This window comes from Rhopalosiphum padi, chromosome 1, assembly GCF_020882245.1.
Source record: "Rhopalosiphum padi isolate XX-2018 chromosome 1, ASM2088224v1, whole genome shotgun sequence".
Taxonomy (NCBI): Eukaryota; Metazoa; Arthropoda; class Insecta; order Hemiptera; family Aphididae; genus Rhopalosiphum; species Rhopalosiphum padi.
Genome location: NC_083597.1, coordinates 54,879,757 through 54,900,284, shown reverse-complemented (window position 1 = coordinate 54,900,284; position 20,528 = coordinate 54,879,757). Strand labels below are relative to the sequence as shown.

The window sequence follows — 20,528 nt, the reverse complement described above, 5'->3', positions numbered from 1 at the left end:
TTTCTCCTTGTAAAGCCAAGTATAAAATCTATAATTCTAGATAGAGTCCCAATGGATTACAAAAATATCACGAACATTAGCTGTATATTATAAATCATATTTTTAATTGCGTTGGCATGTTGCAGTCTATTATTATCTTTAACAACTAATAGCAGATCTAAAAACTTTGATAGTTTTAATATTCGTTTAAGAAGTATAACTAGGATCCTATCGTTCGAGGTAGTAGATAATAAGAAACTAATTAACTCGATGTACGTCATTTACTTTACGAGGAAAAATAACAGGCAGCAACAAAAAAATGAACCCTATACTATAAAGTAAAATACTTTACATTATTAATATTTAATAATATCCGAGTTGAGTAACATTACACAGGTGATTTTTACTTTTAAAGTTAAATTAAAAGGTATAATCAAATACTCAACAATTACTCTTGCTTAATATATTTCATACGGTAAGAAAGAAGTTTATTATTAAGCTCTAATAATGTTACTTCTTATTACGTGAATCGATAAATAAAATAATATTTATAGTACATCATAATATATTAGGATGTTATGTAGCGCGACGACGACTGGTGCGGGACAAGATAATAATATCATAAAATGATGAGACTTCTCAGTTACGGACGGTGTGTGACACACAGTATACGCCCACAAACTATGCCTACATGTGATGTATTATAACTTATAACCTTGTCCGACTTACTGGGCACTTACTAACATAGACGTTAGTGTCACGAAGTGTTGGGTGATAAAATATATAAGTCACACTGAATAGTATGACACGGTTATGGACAAATAAAAGGTCTCTTCCGCGGTGTAATTCAGTAGGTATAACCGACGGAAATTAGTTTGAGATGAATAAGACGCTTGCAACGCATAGCTAACCGTTTTATTTCTATATATATATAATTAATCGGCCGAAAACATTTCATAAAATTTTAAATAATAGCTTGAATCAATTCACCACTAAAGCGGATGTATCCGTGAAACTGGAAAAACTGAAGTTAAAGATTTACAAACAATATCTTTAGGAAGATAAATGAGAAATTAAGATTTAATCTGACAAATCAGTTAACCATTTGTTAATTATAGTTGTTTGTATTTTATGTAAAATTAACAGTTTTTAAATTCAACTGGGGATTTTTCTATAAGATAAAAACCTACTTTGGCAGTGTCTGATTGTTTTAAGTGTTATTTGTAGCCTGTAGGGATGATTAAATCATTTTTTTTCGTTTAACAGGTTTTCTTGGCTTGAATTCGATAAAATTGTTTCTGTGTATTAAAAACATTAAAGTCTTTTTAATTGTTTTTCAGTCGGACTTATTGAAGGTTTACTTGTAGAAATTAGAATTATTTTTTATGAATTTAATTAGTTATTTTATTAATTGCAATGGTGTAATAATATTGATTGATTAAAAGTATTCCTAAGCCACCAGGACCCGGTTACATTTAATATTTTGTCGTGTGGTGGACTGCTACGCTGAAATTCTCGCTGCTTCAAATGTATCGTTGTTTGCGTTTATTGCAGTATAATATGTGTAACAATGCACAAACCCGAGATGTGCATTCTACGAGCGTGTAGTGTGCCGGTACCGACGCGCGCCGTCTGTTGGCCGTGTACCGCGCAGAACAGGTTCACTGTTCAGTCAGTGCGCGTCGGTCGACGGTGTAGCGACGAGAACGTGCGGCAACCGCCGCTGCGAACGCCGTTATTTTTCTAAGACGGTTGCGCGCGCGCGTCGGTCGGCCGCGTCTCTACTATTGTCGTATAAATTATTATAATTTATAATAATATCAACGTTGTATTTCGTACGTCGCGGTCCGCCGAATTTTGGAAACTCGTACGTGCGTGAGCATACAAGCGGAATTCGAAATAAATCCGTCTCGGTCGTAGACGACACGTACATTACTAAATATAGGTAATATGTTATAAATAGTCATATATTAATGCGTGCCTCCCTAAAATGGTGGATAACGGAGCAAACGTAGATATTTGCGCGAACTGGGCCCTTGCCGATTACCTCTCCACCACTCGGGCACGGTCCTTTAAACAATTTTTAACAACACCAAAAAAAATTATTCAATCTAATAATTCCAGCAAGAATGATAATATGCCGTGTGTGCATCGAAAATCTATACGACTATGTGCATATAATTATTTCCAGTGTACATATATTATTATTGTCTACGATTGTAAGTATTACAAAACAAATAATTTACAATAAGAACAGAAAGTTAAAGGAAGCTTTACTGCCGAATAGTATTATAGTATAATAGAAATATTTCGCTTGAAATAAAGCTATTTAGTTACAATTTTGATGTTACGAATTTCACAGAAAGGTGTCCCTAATTAATTCGTAGTTAATTGTTTTATAATTTAATTATAATTACGATAATCTAACTCAAAATATAAAACAAAAATACCTAAAACCCACTCCTAAATAATTATTTTATCGAGCCCTTTGTAATGTTTCTAGACTTGCCCTTTTTCTTTGAATCCACTGCAACGACTATACCGTTGCTTTGATCCTCCATAAATAACAATCCTATATTATAAACCAAATATCGTTATATCTAGCATTGCAATATTCATGTCCTATCTAGAATAAAACCCTCTTCCTACCCTCGTATAGGTTTTAAATATAAATATAACTACAATATTAAAATATCTAAGCTTACCTGGACACGCAATGTATATCAAGGTGTATATAAATAATATTATCTATAATCTATAGTATGTACAATATCAAATTATAAAAAAAAAGTTCAATTTTTACTACCGATGTGAGGATTTTGTTTGGAACGACGAGAACTGAAATGTCTCGAAAGTCTATTCGCACTGCCTCTCGAAATACTAATCAGTATAACGCCTTGTAAATTAGGAATACATTTTTACGACACGAACGAAGGAAAATATAACGTCTTTCGTTATTAAATAATTTCAGAGTTTCTTCTCTTCTCTCCACCCTTAACTGTGCCACGTTATTGTAATAAAAATAAATAGATAAATAAACGATTATCTTTTGCGTTAAACCGATTTCCTTTCCGCCCCGTCTCGTCGTCATTGAAATTGATTGCTATTATCATTAAAATCTGAATAATCAATTTTTGTTGTCATTATTTTGTGTTGTTAATCATTCTATATAGGTACTATACTTAAAAGTTGGCACACTATGTACTGCACTTACTCAGTGATGAATACCTCTATTATGCACTCGTTTCGTTGTTTGTCACATGTACACGTCCCTCAATTAGACTCGTCTAAATTTTAAGTCCTACGCGAGTAACAACAATGATAATTGATTAATGTGCGTATAATATTATATTGTTATGTATTTATGTGTCGCGAAGTTGAAACATCAGTATTACGTAACCGTTTTTCCTCTGGAGATAATGCACTTTTTTCCCTTCGTATATGTGATGCGTTATATACAATGAATAAATTGTTATACTGACGTCATTCGTTCTTATGTGTTTCAGGAATATGGAACTTTACGATATCGGATGGCAAGGAGTGGGAGCAACCATTAGATCGTCGGATCGTAGCCGCCAGCTTTGAGACGTGTTGACTGTTGACGTAAGTGCGCAAAACCACAAGGTTTTTTTTTAATATGTCTATTTTAACCGTTTCTAAACTCCCAATTAACATCCGTACGAACTCGATATCATAATTTATTATTGCATCTAAACAATTCTTTTGTTTATGTCACGACTAGCAAACTATATATATTTTTATCCGACGATACAGTGGCATGTTTGTAATATTATTATATAAGTATGTGTAACGATGTTACGTTTAGAGTTGAATACAATGTTATAATATAATATAATATTGTTGTAATATTGCTTTATGAATCATTTAACTCTTGGTCTCAGTCATATAAATTTATGTTGCGGTTTTCCGTTAAATTTTTTTCTATCAACTACATTTTTTTTTCACGGACAATCGCGCTTGATTTTAAATAAAATATAATTAACATGTAAATACCTAGTTATTGTAAAATATATTTTTTCATCGCCTACGTTTATATACGTACTTCGAAATTATTTCAGATTTTTGACACTGAAAAATTATCATCAGAATTTCTAAATAATTTATTCTCAATTTTTAAACCATAATACATAATTTTCTGCACCTACGCTCTATTAAGAGATTAAAAAAAAAATCCACCAATTAAACAATTTTCTCGGCGTTATCCCAGTGTGTAAGTATCCCATGTATCTTCTGTACTAGAATCATTAATTATTTTTAAAAAATGGTAAAAACAAATAAACGGATTCGTTTGGAACTTATTTTGATGTGTCTGTTGTTTCAATATAGTCGTGTAACATGTATAGCGTAGGTACATAAATGTATAATTTTAATGAATTATTTTTTTTTCGATTCCATTTTAAATCTCTGCGTCATTAATTACTACAAAACAAAAAAAAAACTTTTAACGTCGTTAGCCAGCAAATATAAAATGATTCATATATTATAATACAATACGAACCTCTACCGTGTGTCTGATCCTCCGCAGATTTAGAATAAAAACAATTAACATTAAATAATTATTATTATTATTATGGAAAACGTACTAATAAAAAATCCGTGTTCAATTTAAATGAAGATTCATTGAACTGTATAGGGTGCATATTAAAAAGGTACTACATGGTTTTTTTTTCTATTTTTTATGCCGATGAACAATATAACCAGCAACTACATATTTATATATATTGCATATTTAGTGCGCGTGTATTTGTATAATTTAATGACCTCATATAATTCCTAATACATGTAGACCTTGAGTGTTTATATTATTTAAGTGCAGTTTCAAAAAAAAATTTTTAGTTTCAATCATCATTGATTTCATAATAGTCATTAAAATTTTATAAAATCAATATTTATCATAAACTATATTACTGTTTTTATTTATTCGACAATCACTACCCTGACAGCCTAATTGTAGAATTATACCAATGCCATCAGAAATATATTTTCATTGTACAAATATGAAATGATTAAATTAAATTCATTAAACAGTAGGGAAATGAGTCATAATATTATAATTAAAAATTTCATCATGTGGAATGTAATTTTAAAATCCACGTACCTGATAGGTTAGGCTATTTTGTATATTATAATTGATAATACTATGAATAATATATGCAAATGAAATACTTAATACTTCAAACAAATAGATTACAGACGAATTGTCTATAGATAGAACAGTATTTAAAATTGTATTTTAATTTATTTAGCCATTTTAGCCAGCCATAAATCAAGTTTTCTAGATGGTGACTTCTATTTAAATTTATCGTTATTATAATTTGCAGGATTAAAATATATATATATATTTAAAATATACAAAACAAACGTTTTATTAGTTTAAAACGTAGTGTTTTAAACAATTTATAATCATTTTTTAATTTATAGCAATGCTTTGTTTCAAGTGTATATGATAGTGCATTATGAAGTAATATCATTCTTATATTATCTACAGCCTACACCATGGTTTTATATACCGTGATATACAAACAAAATATATATTTCATATAAAAATGTACAATACAATGTTATGATTGTTTTAAAAATATATTTAAAACATATTCCTACCCTAATTGGTAATTTATTAAATACACAAATATAATTAAGCATGGTCTACGAATGAGATATATAATTATATTTCTGTATTTATCGAAACTTGATATATTGTTTACTTTTCATGAATAAAACAAACCTACTCTTTTTCTTCGTACATTTTGTATTGTTTTTGTAAAATCGTGCATTTCAAATTAAATATAAATTACCAATATCAATATTCGTTTTATAAACGCAAATACTAAAAATAATCGATGAATGCGATAAATGTTTTATTTGTATTACGTTTACATATATTTTTTACTCCGTGGAGGTACGGATTTTTTTACTAAAGCTCAAAATTATTATTATTTACTCAAAACTACACATTTACTTAGAAATCGAATAAACATGTGTGAATTTTGGTTTTAGTACATTATTGTATGATATTTGATTTGAATTGAATTCATGAATGAACCATATTCACTATAATCCATTGGGAATTTTCAACATAATATGCAAACATTGAGACACATATAAATCCAAAAACATAAACACCGCCCGTGAAGATATATACTTAAACATTTTCTCAAACTGGAAATACTATTCGTCCAAACTATTCTTTTTATTTCCGACATTGAATTAATACAATAAGTCAATAAATACATTCATTAAGTTATACCTTGTGTTAATCAGTCAGCCAAAACTTGGTTCACTTTACTTTTGAAACTTGTAGAATATGTCATAATATGAAATTAATTTAAATTCCACAAATATTAAGTCGCACAAAATGAATAGAATTTCTATTTCAAGTTAAAATATTCCCTGACGGTATAATTTATAATATGTTTATATTTTGTTTTTGAAATAATGCAAACAGCGACACAGTTAATGATGAATTTACTATAATAATCGTATCCAGTGCTTCATGTTGAATTTATAGTTAAGTACTTAAGTATATATCATGTAGGTACTTATGGATAAATAGATATATTAAGTACATATAGAACATAATTTATATTGAAATTGTTCAATGTTTTTGGTTGGTTTAAGAAATTGTAAGAAATCCGCACGTGACTAACTCGCACCGCGTGTCGTCACGTAGTCACGTCAATTTCGTTAAATACATCGTATACGTCTTATTCCTTGTATTTTAAATATACGTCTTCGTAATTTTTATTATAGACAACAACGAATATCGTTCAAGTTCATACAATTTTTTCCTAAAAATGTCTTCCTTCTTCCCCCTCCAACTTTGAGTCACCTAGAGTAGCATCCTTTAATATCATTGAAAAAATTATTCAAATGCTTAAATTCCCACATACACGGCCAGGTAGCCCGGCCAGTCCAAAACGATAACTTGTACATTTACAGCATGTATGCATAGCATACTATTAATTTTATAATAATAATAATATGATTCAATTTTTTTTCCGGTCTGCAAACGATACACAGGTCATTGACATCATACACAAGTGCCAGCTGTTATGCGTAAGCAATGATCTACCTTTATACATTGATCACGCTGCTGTTGTGGGCGCCCATCGTGTCACACTCGGCATCCGAATTGGACTGGGTCACTGTGTGCAACCAGCAGACGTGCCGGTGCAAATGGGTCAGTGGCCAGAAGACGGCTGAGTGCATCAACTCGGGTCTCACCAGCATACCGAAGAACCTGAGCAATGAGATGCAGGTGCTCGATCTGTCCAACAACAAAATATTGGAGATGAACAAAGATGTGTTCCGGGAGGTAGGCTTGATTAACCTACACAAGCTGATCGCCCGCAGTTGTTCAATCGAACTTGTCGACAAGGACGCATTCCGTGGCCTGGAGATACTCATCGAGCTGGACCTGAGCGACAACAATATTCACGTACTGCACCCGGCCACATTCCGGGATCCGTTCCGGTTACGCAAGATTTACCTGAACCACAACCTTATACAGCGATTACGGAACGGCCTTTTCAACAATATGTCATTCCTGCAGACAGTTGAACTTAACGCGTGCCTGATTACGGATATTGAGCCCAAAACGTTCTACAACGTCACCAAATTCAACAGCTTAGAGCTGAACGGCAACCAGTTGACTAATATCAAGTCGGAGGTCCTAGAGTCCGTGCCCAGTCTAATAAACTTGGAAATCACCAACAACCCGTGGCGATGTGACTGCAAGCTTAGGCCTTTTATGAACTTGGTTTGTATATTATTCATTATAATATTTACCCGTTACTACTTATATTATAGAAAATTTAAAGTATCTAAACTTTAAGAAAAACCATTTTTTTTTTTATTTTAAAAAAATTCATTAAGTTATTTTAGACAAAAAAGTGTTTTAGTTATTATATATATAGTCTAAAGGTACGGTAACCGTAAAGATTTATTATCTTCTTTTGCAGGTTATGAATAAAAACCTCTACTTCAAAACAGCATCGTGCGCCGAACCACCGAGACTGTTGAACAAGCTGTGGGGTGACATTAAACCTGATGACTTTGCATGTCAGCCGGTCATCCAGTATCCCGCCCAGAGTTCCACATTTCAGCTAGATGACGACGAGCTAATGACTATCGGTTGTAAGATTTACGGAGAGCCGATGCCCAGCGTCCAGTGGGTGTTCAACAACCGGCCCATATCGAATTACTCGCACGGCGATTACAAATTCACTGTATACGAGAGCGTGGACAACACTATGGCCAAGTGGATAAATCTGACCGTGTCCCGGTCCCGGTTGATTGGCAAATCCGAATTCAAATGCATCGCGCAAAACCCTGCCGGATTAGAAGAGCGCAAAATCACCGTCATCGTTCAGGTACCACTCCCCTTCCGTTATCATTGCAATCATTACTACACTGCAACAATATTGCACCTGTTTTACTTTTTTACGTGAAAAAAATTCATCGTTATTATGCCCCATGAATTTTATGTGTTTGTTCTTTTAACAATTTTACAGGCTTAGGACTTACAACAAAAGTAAATTGTTAGATTTGTTGAAATTTGTTTCATATTATCACATATTATGTACTTCATAATATTAAATACCCGATTATTATAATTATAGTTTATGTAGAATATCGGTTTTGAAATGTTTATATCTTTAATTCATACATATTGGGAAAACGCAAATGTTTATGTTGCTATATATTTATATTTTTAAATAGCGTATTGAAAATTTTTTTAAAGAACTAACATATTTCATGGAGCGCAATTGTGTTAAGGCCTTAAGGTTAACTATGATCATTATCCGTTTATATATACGGGTACTTTTTTCATACTTAAACTGCCATAGATCATTTAAGCTCATTTTTTAGTCTATTTGAGCGGGGGGGGGGGTGCCGTTTTTACCTAAAAATAACTGTAAATAATTTGAGCTTGAATTGTATTATTGTTTCTTTAAGAGTTAATTTTTTATTGATCCGTATAAGACAAAACATATTTTGTTAAAGAAAAAATAATTAGTCATGCTCTTTACTCATCGTATGACCTTGTAATGATATAAACGTTTTTCAATAAAACTATCAAATGTCTATGTACAAGGTAAGTAATACTTAATATTTGTTTATGCGTGATATAATTAATCGATACTTGTACGAGTACAAGATTTGTATCCATCATAAATTTAATAGTTATGTACAAAAGAAGTTTTAACGACAGTAATTTAAATGTTTAAACTATTAACATACCTGCTAAACGATTTTTACGAATGTACACGTTGTATAATATAAAATATATGATAGATGGTACCTAGTAGAAATTGAAGGCTATAAATTAGTTCAAACATCTTTTAATATAATCGCGCTCATTCGATCCACGATAGAACTTTTTTCCCTAAATTAAAAAGTTTGCTAACTTAGTTCTCTCAAATTAGTCATTGAATACGCGTGAACTATTACCGTTAACTATTTATACTGCACTGGTGTATGGGCACGAAAAGAGTGTTCGTGCTCAGATAGGTTTTAGAATAAAAAGTAACACGACATTTTTTACGTTTTACTCGCAGCTATGTGATGACAATAAATAATAATATTATAACTGTTATTATTGTTTGGCGTATTTAACACCTATTAACCTTGCCGATTACAGGGCAGTAGTAACAAAAGCATCCTGGGTGGTTCTGTCAGCATGAAAGAATCGCTACCCATCATCATTGGCCTGGTAGCCGGAATTTTCATCATCATCCTGTTGTTAATTGTGTGCTGTCTATGCTGTTACCGACGTCGGCCGGCGGGCGGTGGTGTGCTGTCGAAAAAATCGCACGCCAACGGCTTTTCAAACGGCGACGTGCCCAACCATCACAATCATGTCACGTCGCTAGTGTCCGAGCCATCTGAACAGCAAAAGAGCCTTTTGGCCGTCGTGAATCCGGTTCAAAAGCCGCCCAGAAGATATGAATCGTCACCTACCGGTACCGAAATGACTGAACTGAAGAGGAATTTACTAGACGAGACATCCGTCAGCGGTCAGTATCTACCCTTATACGTCATAATAATATTATAATATAGATATTATGTTTTTTCGACAAAAATGGAAAATGTCCTATAGTTTTTGGTTTTTCATTTTATAGATAAATTTAAATATAACGTCGTATTTATATAATGTTTTTAAAATCGTTATTTTTCGATCATATCGATACTTTAAACGTTTTTGAGAATTTCGGTTTTTTTTTAATTCCTACAATAATACAATACAAAACCAATTTAAATTTAAAATACTATAGCAAATTATAAATTATATAATTATCGGTACATTGTATTTTAAAAATGTAGATCTTAAGTAAAAGTTTAATTAAAGAAAAATTATTTAACAGTAAAGTATATTATAGCTAGGTACTTAATACTTCTATAAAATATTAAATTTATTTCTAATTTTATTTTTAATTTCGTTTATATTTTTTCGATTTTTTATAATTCTACTGTATTTTTCGTTTTAAAAACGTTTACAATCCGTAGTCTTTTTGGAGTGAATTATCACACCAACAAACAGGCAGACCATTGTTTCATTACACTCGCTTTATCGTAATCATTGTCATTATTATCATTCCACAAAACTATTGATTATCAATTGTTGTGTGTTTTCGTCTTTACGGCGCGCCACGTCGTTGTCCCGTGTGTAGATACGCCTCAACCCCAAAAGGTAAACCAAACCGTTCAACATGTCCAGCGACGTGGTTTGCTTATTGTGTGGATATAATAATATGTACTCAGAACGATTCTTTTCTGGCCGGCTCGATGTTATAGGCGTGCGTCGAGGTATACAGAGTATGTATATATCCAACAAAAGGATTCATTTATTTTCCCTTATAGACTAAACCCCTTTTTTATTAATGAACTCACCATTTATAAATTTATAATTTAATTTTCTAAAAATGGCCTTGAGAAACTGAAATAGGTATTAATAATGTTGACAAGTTCAAAATTATATTTGTATTTTAATACAAATTTTATATTTTAATGACAATACTTTTATTGCTTTTTATTTAAGAATAGAAGGTCTATTTTATTATTATTTTTGCCTACCTAGTTACTTACCAATGAAATCTATTTATAATAATTATTAATATTTTCATTTGCTTTTATTTTTCCGACTGATTATACGTATTTAAGTATGTATTTGAATGTTGGCTTGTACATTATTTTCCGACTTTCCACGAAAAACCGCACCGAGTGGCAATTTGAGTCAATCAAAGCCAAGTACCTAGTTCAAAACAATGTGCCTTGCACAACTATACAAAATACAGCACTCAGAGTATATTATATGTATTGTAGGTGGCCGGGCAGGATCATATCAAAATATTCTAATTGTATTTGTCTCAACATTTCATCCCGAGCGAAAGAAGACCCTCAACACCCCTCATTTATTATTTCCGGCACATTTCCAATGATGCAGTGATGATTCAAATGCAATTTAATGCACGAGAACGACATAATATATTATTATAGTACCTGCGTATATTATTAGTATTATACTTTTACCTATATGTGCACGCGTCAGATGATATCGATACGTATAGAAATCGAGTTTATAAATGAATCTCAGAAAAAATAATGACGCAAAGAAATTCGAGTATGTAGGTAGATATTGTTGGTAGGTCGTTATATTATATCAGAGGGGTATATGCACTCACATACTAGGCGAGCCGCCGAAATTCAATATCCGTTTAATTTTTCGCTGCTGCTGTTTACACGCAATCTATGCAACTATATTGCAGGTCGGGCGCGTGCGTGTGCGTGTGCGCTTTCTTTTACGACTATATTTTTCTTATTTTTTTTTTTTTTTCACAAAACCAAACACGAAATTCGTTTCGCCTATTTAAACATTTATAATATTATTATCATCGCAATATAATAATATAATATTGTATATTATTATAATGTCCGTCGCGTGCTCATGTTGCATAGTCGACTCGCACAATATAATATACATTTACCATATACACACGCACACGCCCGTGTCGTATACTTATTGTACGCCAAGTTTAAAAAAGAATTAATGAAATTAATATTGTCGTTTGCTCGACAACCGGGTGCGGGCGGTGTTTGGTGTACGCGTCACCCACCTGCTGCAGCAGTGAATCGCCACGGCAAAGAGTGAACCGGCACACGACCCTACACCTTCGACGGATCTCCGCGGCGAGGAGGCGGCGGCGACGGTGATGATAAAAAAGTCCCACTTTCGAAGATGATAGGTAAAGACAAAATACGACCATCGTTGTCGCGTCTCTGCAATATTTGTGTATAGTCTAAAGCAAGCCGTGGTGCACGTTTTTTTTTATAATATATTATATATATTTATTGTTAAAGACAATAATAGTATGTTATTTATGTATTTAGTTTTTGTATACATAGATAATATATATAATGGATATAGATCATCTCTATTATAATTTCTCATGTGGTAGCGTTTGCGAAGTTTAGGTATATGCCCCATCGATATCACTATTATTATTATAATATAGTAGTAAGTAGTAACCAATAGGCAACCATTCCGACTTATGCCGGGTTCACAGCTACTTCGTTGTGTCATGTACCTTTTATCGTATTCTGATTGGCCGTTGTAATTATATAGTATCAATCGTTCGATTTTTAAGGAAACTTCCATAGTTTGAGCATATATTAACTTTTGGACGTAACATAGCAAATGGCCCGGCTTTGAACCCGGTTTACTGTATTCTTTGTATAAAAAAATTACTATTGTTTACAATATAAAAATATATATAACCACATAGCATAGCTTATCATTCGAGAACGCCCAGAAAGGCCAATCAATTTTATAATATCTATGTTTATAGAAGATTATCAATAACATTGTTTTACTAAATTTCCTTCGCCGTCCCTCTTCGTATCCGACGCATATATTTTTCTACAGTTTATTTCATAATAGACTACCTTACTTATAGATATTAAAGGCCGGCGAAGTATAGTCTCTAGCCGGCTGCGCCGATTAAAAATTAATAATGTATAATTTATTATGTGCATTATTGTAATCATATATAGCAGATTGAATTCCGATATTTATTTAATTTTACCTCGTTCTATAAACGCGTTGAAGCAATATAATATAATCTAAGATGTATGAGTATTAGTAATGTACTTGCCATATCTTGCAAACATACATATTTTTTAAATATTTTAATTTTTATTACATCATATTTACATTCCCCGTTGAGTAGTGTTCCAAAAGTTTCTTAAGGTCGAAAATTAAGCTAGTCTAGAGAAATGGTGATAGTTATTATTTAATTTTAGATCTTATAAGTTCTACTATTTTCGTAAAGAAAGCGACCGTGTTTTAGAGAAACAAGCAAGCTGCGAGATTAGACGTTTTGAAACTCGCTTTATATCACAATAGCAGAGAGTCCGTCCCTGATATAAGTCATAATATACTTAATATACTTATGTGTCATATAGGTATGTGGCATTATGTGTAAATAATCTTCTAATCTTACCCCTGGACCGTGCAATGTCTGATGTATGCATTATTAAATATTGGACATGCACGAGTTTAGTAATAGTAAGAGTAGTAACCGAAAGACATTTCCGACATGTACAAACACACTAGTCAGCAGTCTGTAAATAATATGTAACGGCGTCGTGTGGTATTATAATATCTATATTATTCGTCTACGTATATTATTAGGGGGGGGAGTGTATACAATTGAATATAACATTATTATATTTTTTTATGTATATACAATTAATTAACTGTTTCAACTTATCAAATATTTTTACAAAAAATATATTTTTAGTTAATTGTCTAGTTGGTCTTCTAGGAACAATTTTTATATTTTAGATGTTTTCTCGACGATTTTATAATAAAGAGCTCTCCTTGGGTTTTGTTTAGGTAATTGTAAAAGTTTTTGAATTAGTTAGTTATTATACATGTTGATACAGGTAGGGCAATTTCGTGTCATATTATTTCACATGAATGAAAAAGCTTTGAGTGCTTTTCTCGGAAATTTATTTAGAGAATTTGCAATTTTAATTACTAAACATGTCTAAGTTAGACATAAGTTATGACATTCAAACAAAAATTCGTCAACGTTTCACTATTACCCTTTATTACCCTTGTCCAAGGTGGCATTTCGCATTTGGTAGAGTGAACTATATAGTGAAATATATGGTGGACATGACAGATTATCATTATTTTTTTAAAAAGCTATACCGACTTGTTCTATATGTACGTTCATTTATTCCGAATCGGACATTTTCCGTTCACTGAACTTTTACCCCGCGACCGGACCAAAACAATTGCGCGCTATAGCATTGTTATTGTAACCTTCCTATATATAATATTATAATATTGTAATAGCAGCTATATACGTTTCGAGATATTATTGTTTTCCGTTTTGTTTTCTCTATTGTCTGTTCAACGTTCGCCATCGTCGCTTCTGTTTTACCGTTTCCGTTCAAAGTGCAATATTATAGAAACACCGATAACGCGCGCCGTGCGTATTGTCCAGAAACACAGACCCGGAGATCGAGATCTAGTTCTTCGTAATAACTAATAAGTAATAACAATAATAATATTACTATTTAATCACTATTATAATTATGTGATGAATCAATCTATGACCATTGTGCATTTGGCCGCATGAAGCACGTGGTGAACGAGTTCACGCGCAAAAATGATTTAGCCGCCTTGCCGCTTCAATATAATAGCCTATCGTCTCGAATATTATATATTTTTATAATAATTATTGGTAAACTGCGTGTGATTTAAATTTATTAATTTAACAATTTTAAAGAATTTCCAGCGTGTTAAAAAACAAAATTTAATTTTTATTAATATCAGTATACTTAATGTATAAAGCCTTTTTTTTTAACATTTTTTAGGTAGGTATTTACTAATGATGTTTTATGTGGTAATATTGCACACACACGCCAAATAGTAGAGAAGAATGATATTTATTATATTATTGTATTCTGGTTTTCGCGTATATGACACGTAATCTCGTTTTATACAGCATAATATTGTACAGCTTAAAACATATATTACAGGCGAGAGACGAATCATAATACTTAATACTCACTGAAATTTTTTCTTGTCCCCTCTAAAATATTGATAAGTTGTAATTGAGGTATTTAACTCAAAAAATACATAAATCAAATTAATTCGAGAATTGGCTGTATTACTATTATCTCGAGCAATAGTTGTATTTTGTTCGATCAGATTTTGGCAATTTCATATTTGGTGGTAGAAGAATTGTGTGTTTACAACGACTATTGTAGCAGTAATTTGTATTATTCTTCTTCTATAATTACAACAATATATATATTACCACCATATAATTGCCCATAAAAATATAATAATTGAGCGATTATAATATTTCTGATAGTCTTATTTATTGTTCGTCTCGAAGATGCGGTACACAAAAAAAAACTGTAGGTGCATCACAAGTGGCTTAGTCAGAATTTACTTCGGGGGCAGGACTGATAGTTTGTTATATAGGGGAGATTTAATTAAGCCACTAAGATCTTTCATAGGATTCATATGCTGATGTCATATAGATATAAAACATCTTAGACTTCGCACAAATTACAATTTTAATACGTGGTTACGTCTTACGTAATACGTCAACGTCACATTCTCACAGAACATTGAAGCATTTTAAAATTTTCCTGATATATCAGGAAAGGCTGCCCTTTTCCTTGCTACACTTCCGTAATATACCTATTAATATTATGAATTTAATTCAAGACTCTCCTAATATAGCTTTGGAATATCATTTATTCAGTATTATTCCCATTCCGACACTAGTCTCCGTTAAAAAATGAGACTAAAAGAAAAAGAGAAAAAAGGTAGAATTTGCGGTCGTTCAGCGTAGGTTAGAACTATTGTGGAAGTGCGAAAAAAAAATATAAATACCTGTAGTAGGTAAATCTCTGCGTTCTCCTGTAAGCCGTGACATAATAATGGGTATGAAATATATAAATGATACAATAATACAATATAATAATCGTTGTCGTAGATCACAATAATATTACTCATATATTGTATCGTTTACCCGCCTCGCCTCTCACCTTACGAGATCGATTTCGAATACCTAACCATCCCCAACAGACGTGCCCACTGTTTCGTGGAAAAGCTTATAATATAATATACGAACGAACAGCCCGAATACAGCAGTGGCGTGTCGTTTTGTATTATACACCGCACGTATAAAGGTAGTTTCTCTTTGGATTCCCCGCAAACCCCCGTTCTCGAGTATTATTATTTTTTTATTTTTTCCTACTTCAGTCGGTCGATCGCGGGCTTACATTATTATTATTATTATTATAAACCTACTTCATCGATGTTATTATTCAAAAATGCACGCATTTATATTTCGTAGTTTTCTAACAAACACGTCTTTCTTATCGAAAATGTCACCGGGGACCACCCGCCAAAGTTGTTTACGCGGTACGCGCTACTACCGTGTGCTGTTGTGTGCGTGTGTGTGTATGTATAGATTTGTTGTATTATTTATTGTTCTCCCGGTTTCGTCCGTTCTTTTCACATGCTTTATAATGGGCTCCTCGTCGTGCGTAGGAGTGATTTTGAATAGAAATTATCTTTGTACGACTTCACACGAAATTTAAAATAAATGATTTCACATTCATACGACAAAAAAATCGAAATTTTAAAATCCCATATACGTAGGATATAATATAATTGAATCGAGATAATATTATAAATACACAATATTCGAATGAACAATCAAATATTCCATTGATTAAGTTTTTTCTCGGAAATTGTCGATTAAAACTATACTGACACAACGATTCTATCGCAGTCGCATTATTGCAGCATTTTTATTGTTCAAGGCATATTGCGGAAAAAAATTTCCGGAGGAAGAACCTCCGCGGAATAAAGTATTACACAACACTATTTAAAACCGTAATACGTATAATTATTATGAAGTATTTTTAAAAGTTCTACCGGATACAATATACAAAAGATTAAAAAATAAAAATACAATAAAATTATTACCTAGTTTAATAGTTCCGTCGTTTTGACTTTAATAAATATATAGTTAAATAAGTCAGTATAACAACTAACATTTGAAGTTCTCACCTTATACCCAAAATATTTTTATTTTGGAGTGAATTTTCGGGAACATAATAAAGTATTCAAGCGAATAATAAATACTGTATATAAAACAAAAATTTAAATGGCAGCATGCCTTTACATATAAAGTTTGTAGACATTTTATTTTCTCGAACTAAAAATCTAAACGCACGCATTTTAATAGAAGAAGATCATATAATCATATATTCCAGTGCTTTACTAAAGCAGTCAAACTCGGAGAGTTTGTATTTAACAAATTTTAAAGAAAGTAGAACACTATAATATAATATTTAAGGATTTGTATATGCGCATAAAATTAAACTAGGAACTTGGGAACGTCTTCGACTGTTGCATGAACCCGAGACAGCCACCGAACGTAATTATTTATTTATTATATTGTATGCGCAATTTTAGTTTTAGATTTTTATTTTTATTTTTTTGTCTGCCTGGTTTCCGTACGTTTCGCTTGGCTGTTTCGTTTAAATTTCGACGGAATAGAAAATCACGGGCTGACAGTTTACCATAATGTATAGCGTAATATTATTATATTGTATTGTTCATGCGCATTAACGCCGATTTAGAGCACACGTATTCAATCTGCAGTTATACTACGTAGTAGGTTAGAATGATAAATGTAAAATGCTATTTTTTAAATTTTGGTTTTCGTGTTTCCGATACAATTTACTCGACGAAATACAATTTTTTTAATCTATTAGTACAGCGTATAATAATATCGATACTAATGTGCGTACTGTTTTGTTTCTCTGTACAGGCGATGCTGACGAACAATTTTACGGCGAGTCGGGTGACGAGCTGGCCAACATCATCGACAGCAGCGGCATAAGCGGCGGCGTGGGCAACGGCCGTTCGTACCGGAAGGGCACGCACCCACCGGACCTGTTGGCGTTCCCCCGGGGAAGCGGTGGCGGCGGCGGCCACAGTTCGCCGGCCGGCAGCGTGGTGTCCACCGTCCCGTCGTTCCAGTCGCCGTTGCACAGTCCCATCTACTCGGGAACGCTGCCGTACAATCGGTCCCAGTCGCCGTTCAACTCGCGTCCCGCTCAGCCGCCGGCCGGTTACGTGACCATTCCGCGGCGGCCGCGCGTGCCCAGCTGGGCCAGCAGCACCGGCGTCGGAGGCGCGTCCGCGTCCACGCCCACCGCCGGCCACTTGGACGACCCGCTGGGCGTGGGCCGGCTGTGCGAACCCGTGTACGACAATCTGGGCCCGCGGACCACGGCCGACGGTAGTTCGGTGCTCTCGCTGACCAAAGCGGTGGCCGACTCGCCGGGGGCAGCCGTGCACAGGCCCAAGCCGCAATACAGTCAGACGCTACCGCACAAGACCAAGCTGCACGGCAGCGGCGGCGGCGGTGGACATCGCGGTCCGAGATTCAACCCGGACGACGTGCAGGACATCCGCAGAGTACCGTCGCCGGCGCCCAGATCGCCGGACAAGGGGCCACCGTCGCAGGTGTCCGGCCTGCCGCAGCACAACGCGCTGCCGCCCAACTATTCGCCGCTGGTGGAGATGGACGCGAGGAACCGGAGCAGCTGGGCGCCGAGCCGAGTGGGCACTCCGGAGTCGGGCGTGCTCAAGCCGGCCAGCCAGACGAGCGTCAAGCGCAAGGTGCCACCCAAACCGCCTCCAAAGCCCAAAATGAAGGGCGGCCCGTTGTTCGAGGACGAAGGCGAGGACGGTACCGAAGTCTAAGGTCCGTCCCGTCCCCTCCTCGCGCGTGCCACACGAACGAATCCTCTGTACTTCCACGATGATAATACATAATATATATCTCTATATAATATTATATGTTATTATACGTACTCGTATTTTGTTCTTATATACATCAATTATATTTACATGTATATCGATAACATGCTAATATTTTTTTTCTCTCTTTTTTTTTTTTTGTTCGTTCACTCATCATAAGGCGTTGTACATTTTTTTTGTTTTTCCATATACTTTTCGGCGGTTATAGTCGTTTCATTCTTTATTTTATTTTTTGTCCTTCCCACACAAAGTTTTTTATAAAAATAATTTATAAAGAAACAATTGAAGCGTGTTATAGTTATATATTATATCGCGGTGCCGTCGTCGTCGTCGTATAGTGTGATTGTGCACGATATAGGTACCCAGTGTTTTTTTTGTTTCGTTTAAAAAAGTTTATACAAAGATTACCTCCTACCGAAGTTTTTATGCGCATACATTAATAAATAATTGAAGAACGCATAGTGCGTTAGCCCCTCGGATATCAGTGGGAGTCCGATTTATAAAAATCAATGAAAAATGCATGCCCCTCGTGTAGGCCTAACCCACGTAACGACGTATTGCGCACACAATGTTGAATATATTCTATGATATGAGGCTGCTGGTTTTTGGATTGGACGTGTTGTGTACTAAGATAGTATATTTTATTGTGTTGTATTTTTTTTTTTTTTGTATATCTATTTATGTTGGTAATATTATGTTTCTATGAATGAATCAATTTCGATTTTGTCACTGTCATTGTCAATAAAAAAAAAATTTAAAAAAAAATAGTTGTATAATACATAGTGGGCGGTATATTTATATTATGTATAAAATGTGTTTGTTCTCATTAACCCCTGTTGTCTATATATTATTATTATATATTGTCTTGTTGATGTTATTTATGGTCCCCTTTTAATCTGTAGTCGAAAAGAAAAAAATTAATTAATAATTATAACTCCTGATTGTCATAATGGATCTTTCAACTATTTTATTTTACAATTTACGCGTCTTTCATATTATATATTATTCGTTTATTCTAGGACTATATTATTATTTATATTGAATATTTTTCAATTTTTGTTTCAAACAGTGATAATGCGCATTTTAATTCAACAATTAATGAATGTCCAATTTTTACTCTTTTGTGTGTGTTTTAATATATTTTTAACAAATTTGTTTTTTTTATACTTGCTTTGAATACCATTATTTTTTAACTGTACAAACGTATTGATAATATTTAAACTTTATGTAACTAATATATTATATTTTATAATATGTATTAATTAATTAAAACTTTTTAGTCAAACGACAAATGTTAAATATGATATGTAAAAAAAAAAAAAATGTTTTATCTTTTTTTTTTGATTTTGCTAACACAACTTTTGATCACAGTTAATTTGATTTTTCCCAAACAATGTTAAAAAATACAATAATACCTGTAAAATAGTTTTATTGTAAACATATTATGTTTATTATGAAATGTAAAGTAATTTTATAAAAAAATTAAGGCCTCTTCATGACTCTTGCCAATAGCAAATTTCAAAGACATCAACAAAAAAGTTTTTTGTAGAAATAATTGAATTTGTAAAAGTTCCTGTATTTATATTTTATTTTATTATTATTTTGTATTTTGTTTTTTTTATAGTTATTATTACTTAAAATACATAACGGTTTA

The 20,528-nt window shown here is 33.1% G+C and overlaps 1 protein-coding gene across 5 annotated transcripts in view; it reads left to right on the top strand.

Moving 5' to 3' along the window:
* LOC132919313 (leucine-rich repeat-containing protein 24) overlaps positions 1-19,609 on the top strand; it is a 105,235-nt gene extending 85,626 nt beyond the window's left edge. For 3 of the 5 annotated variants that reach the window (XM_060980823.1, XM_060980792.1, XM_060980803.1), the window contains 5 exons: positions 3,486-3,582; positions 7,021-7,759; positions 7,962-8,372; positions 9,644-10,019; positions 17,877-19,609. In XM_060980823.1, coding sequence (XP_060836806.1) covers positions 7,064-7,759; positions 7,962-8,372; positions 9,644-10,019; positions 17,877-18,817 — 2,424 coding nt within the window. In that variant the 5' untranslated portion in view covers positions 3,486-3,582; positions 7,021-7,063 and the 3' untranslated portion in view covers positions 18,818-19,609. Of the gene's footprint in view, positions 1-1,646; positions 1,925-1,975; positions 2,199-3,485; positions 3,583-7,020; positions 7,760-7,961; positions 8,373-9,643; positions 10,020-17,876 lie in introns of those variants that run through there. The other 2 variants (XM_060980814.1, XM_060980831.1) reach the window with 2 other exon arrangements.
* Positions 19,610-20,528: the final 919 nt, after the last annotated feature.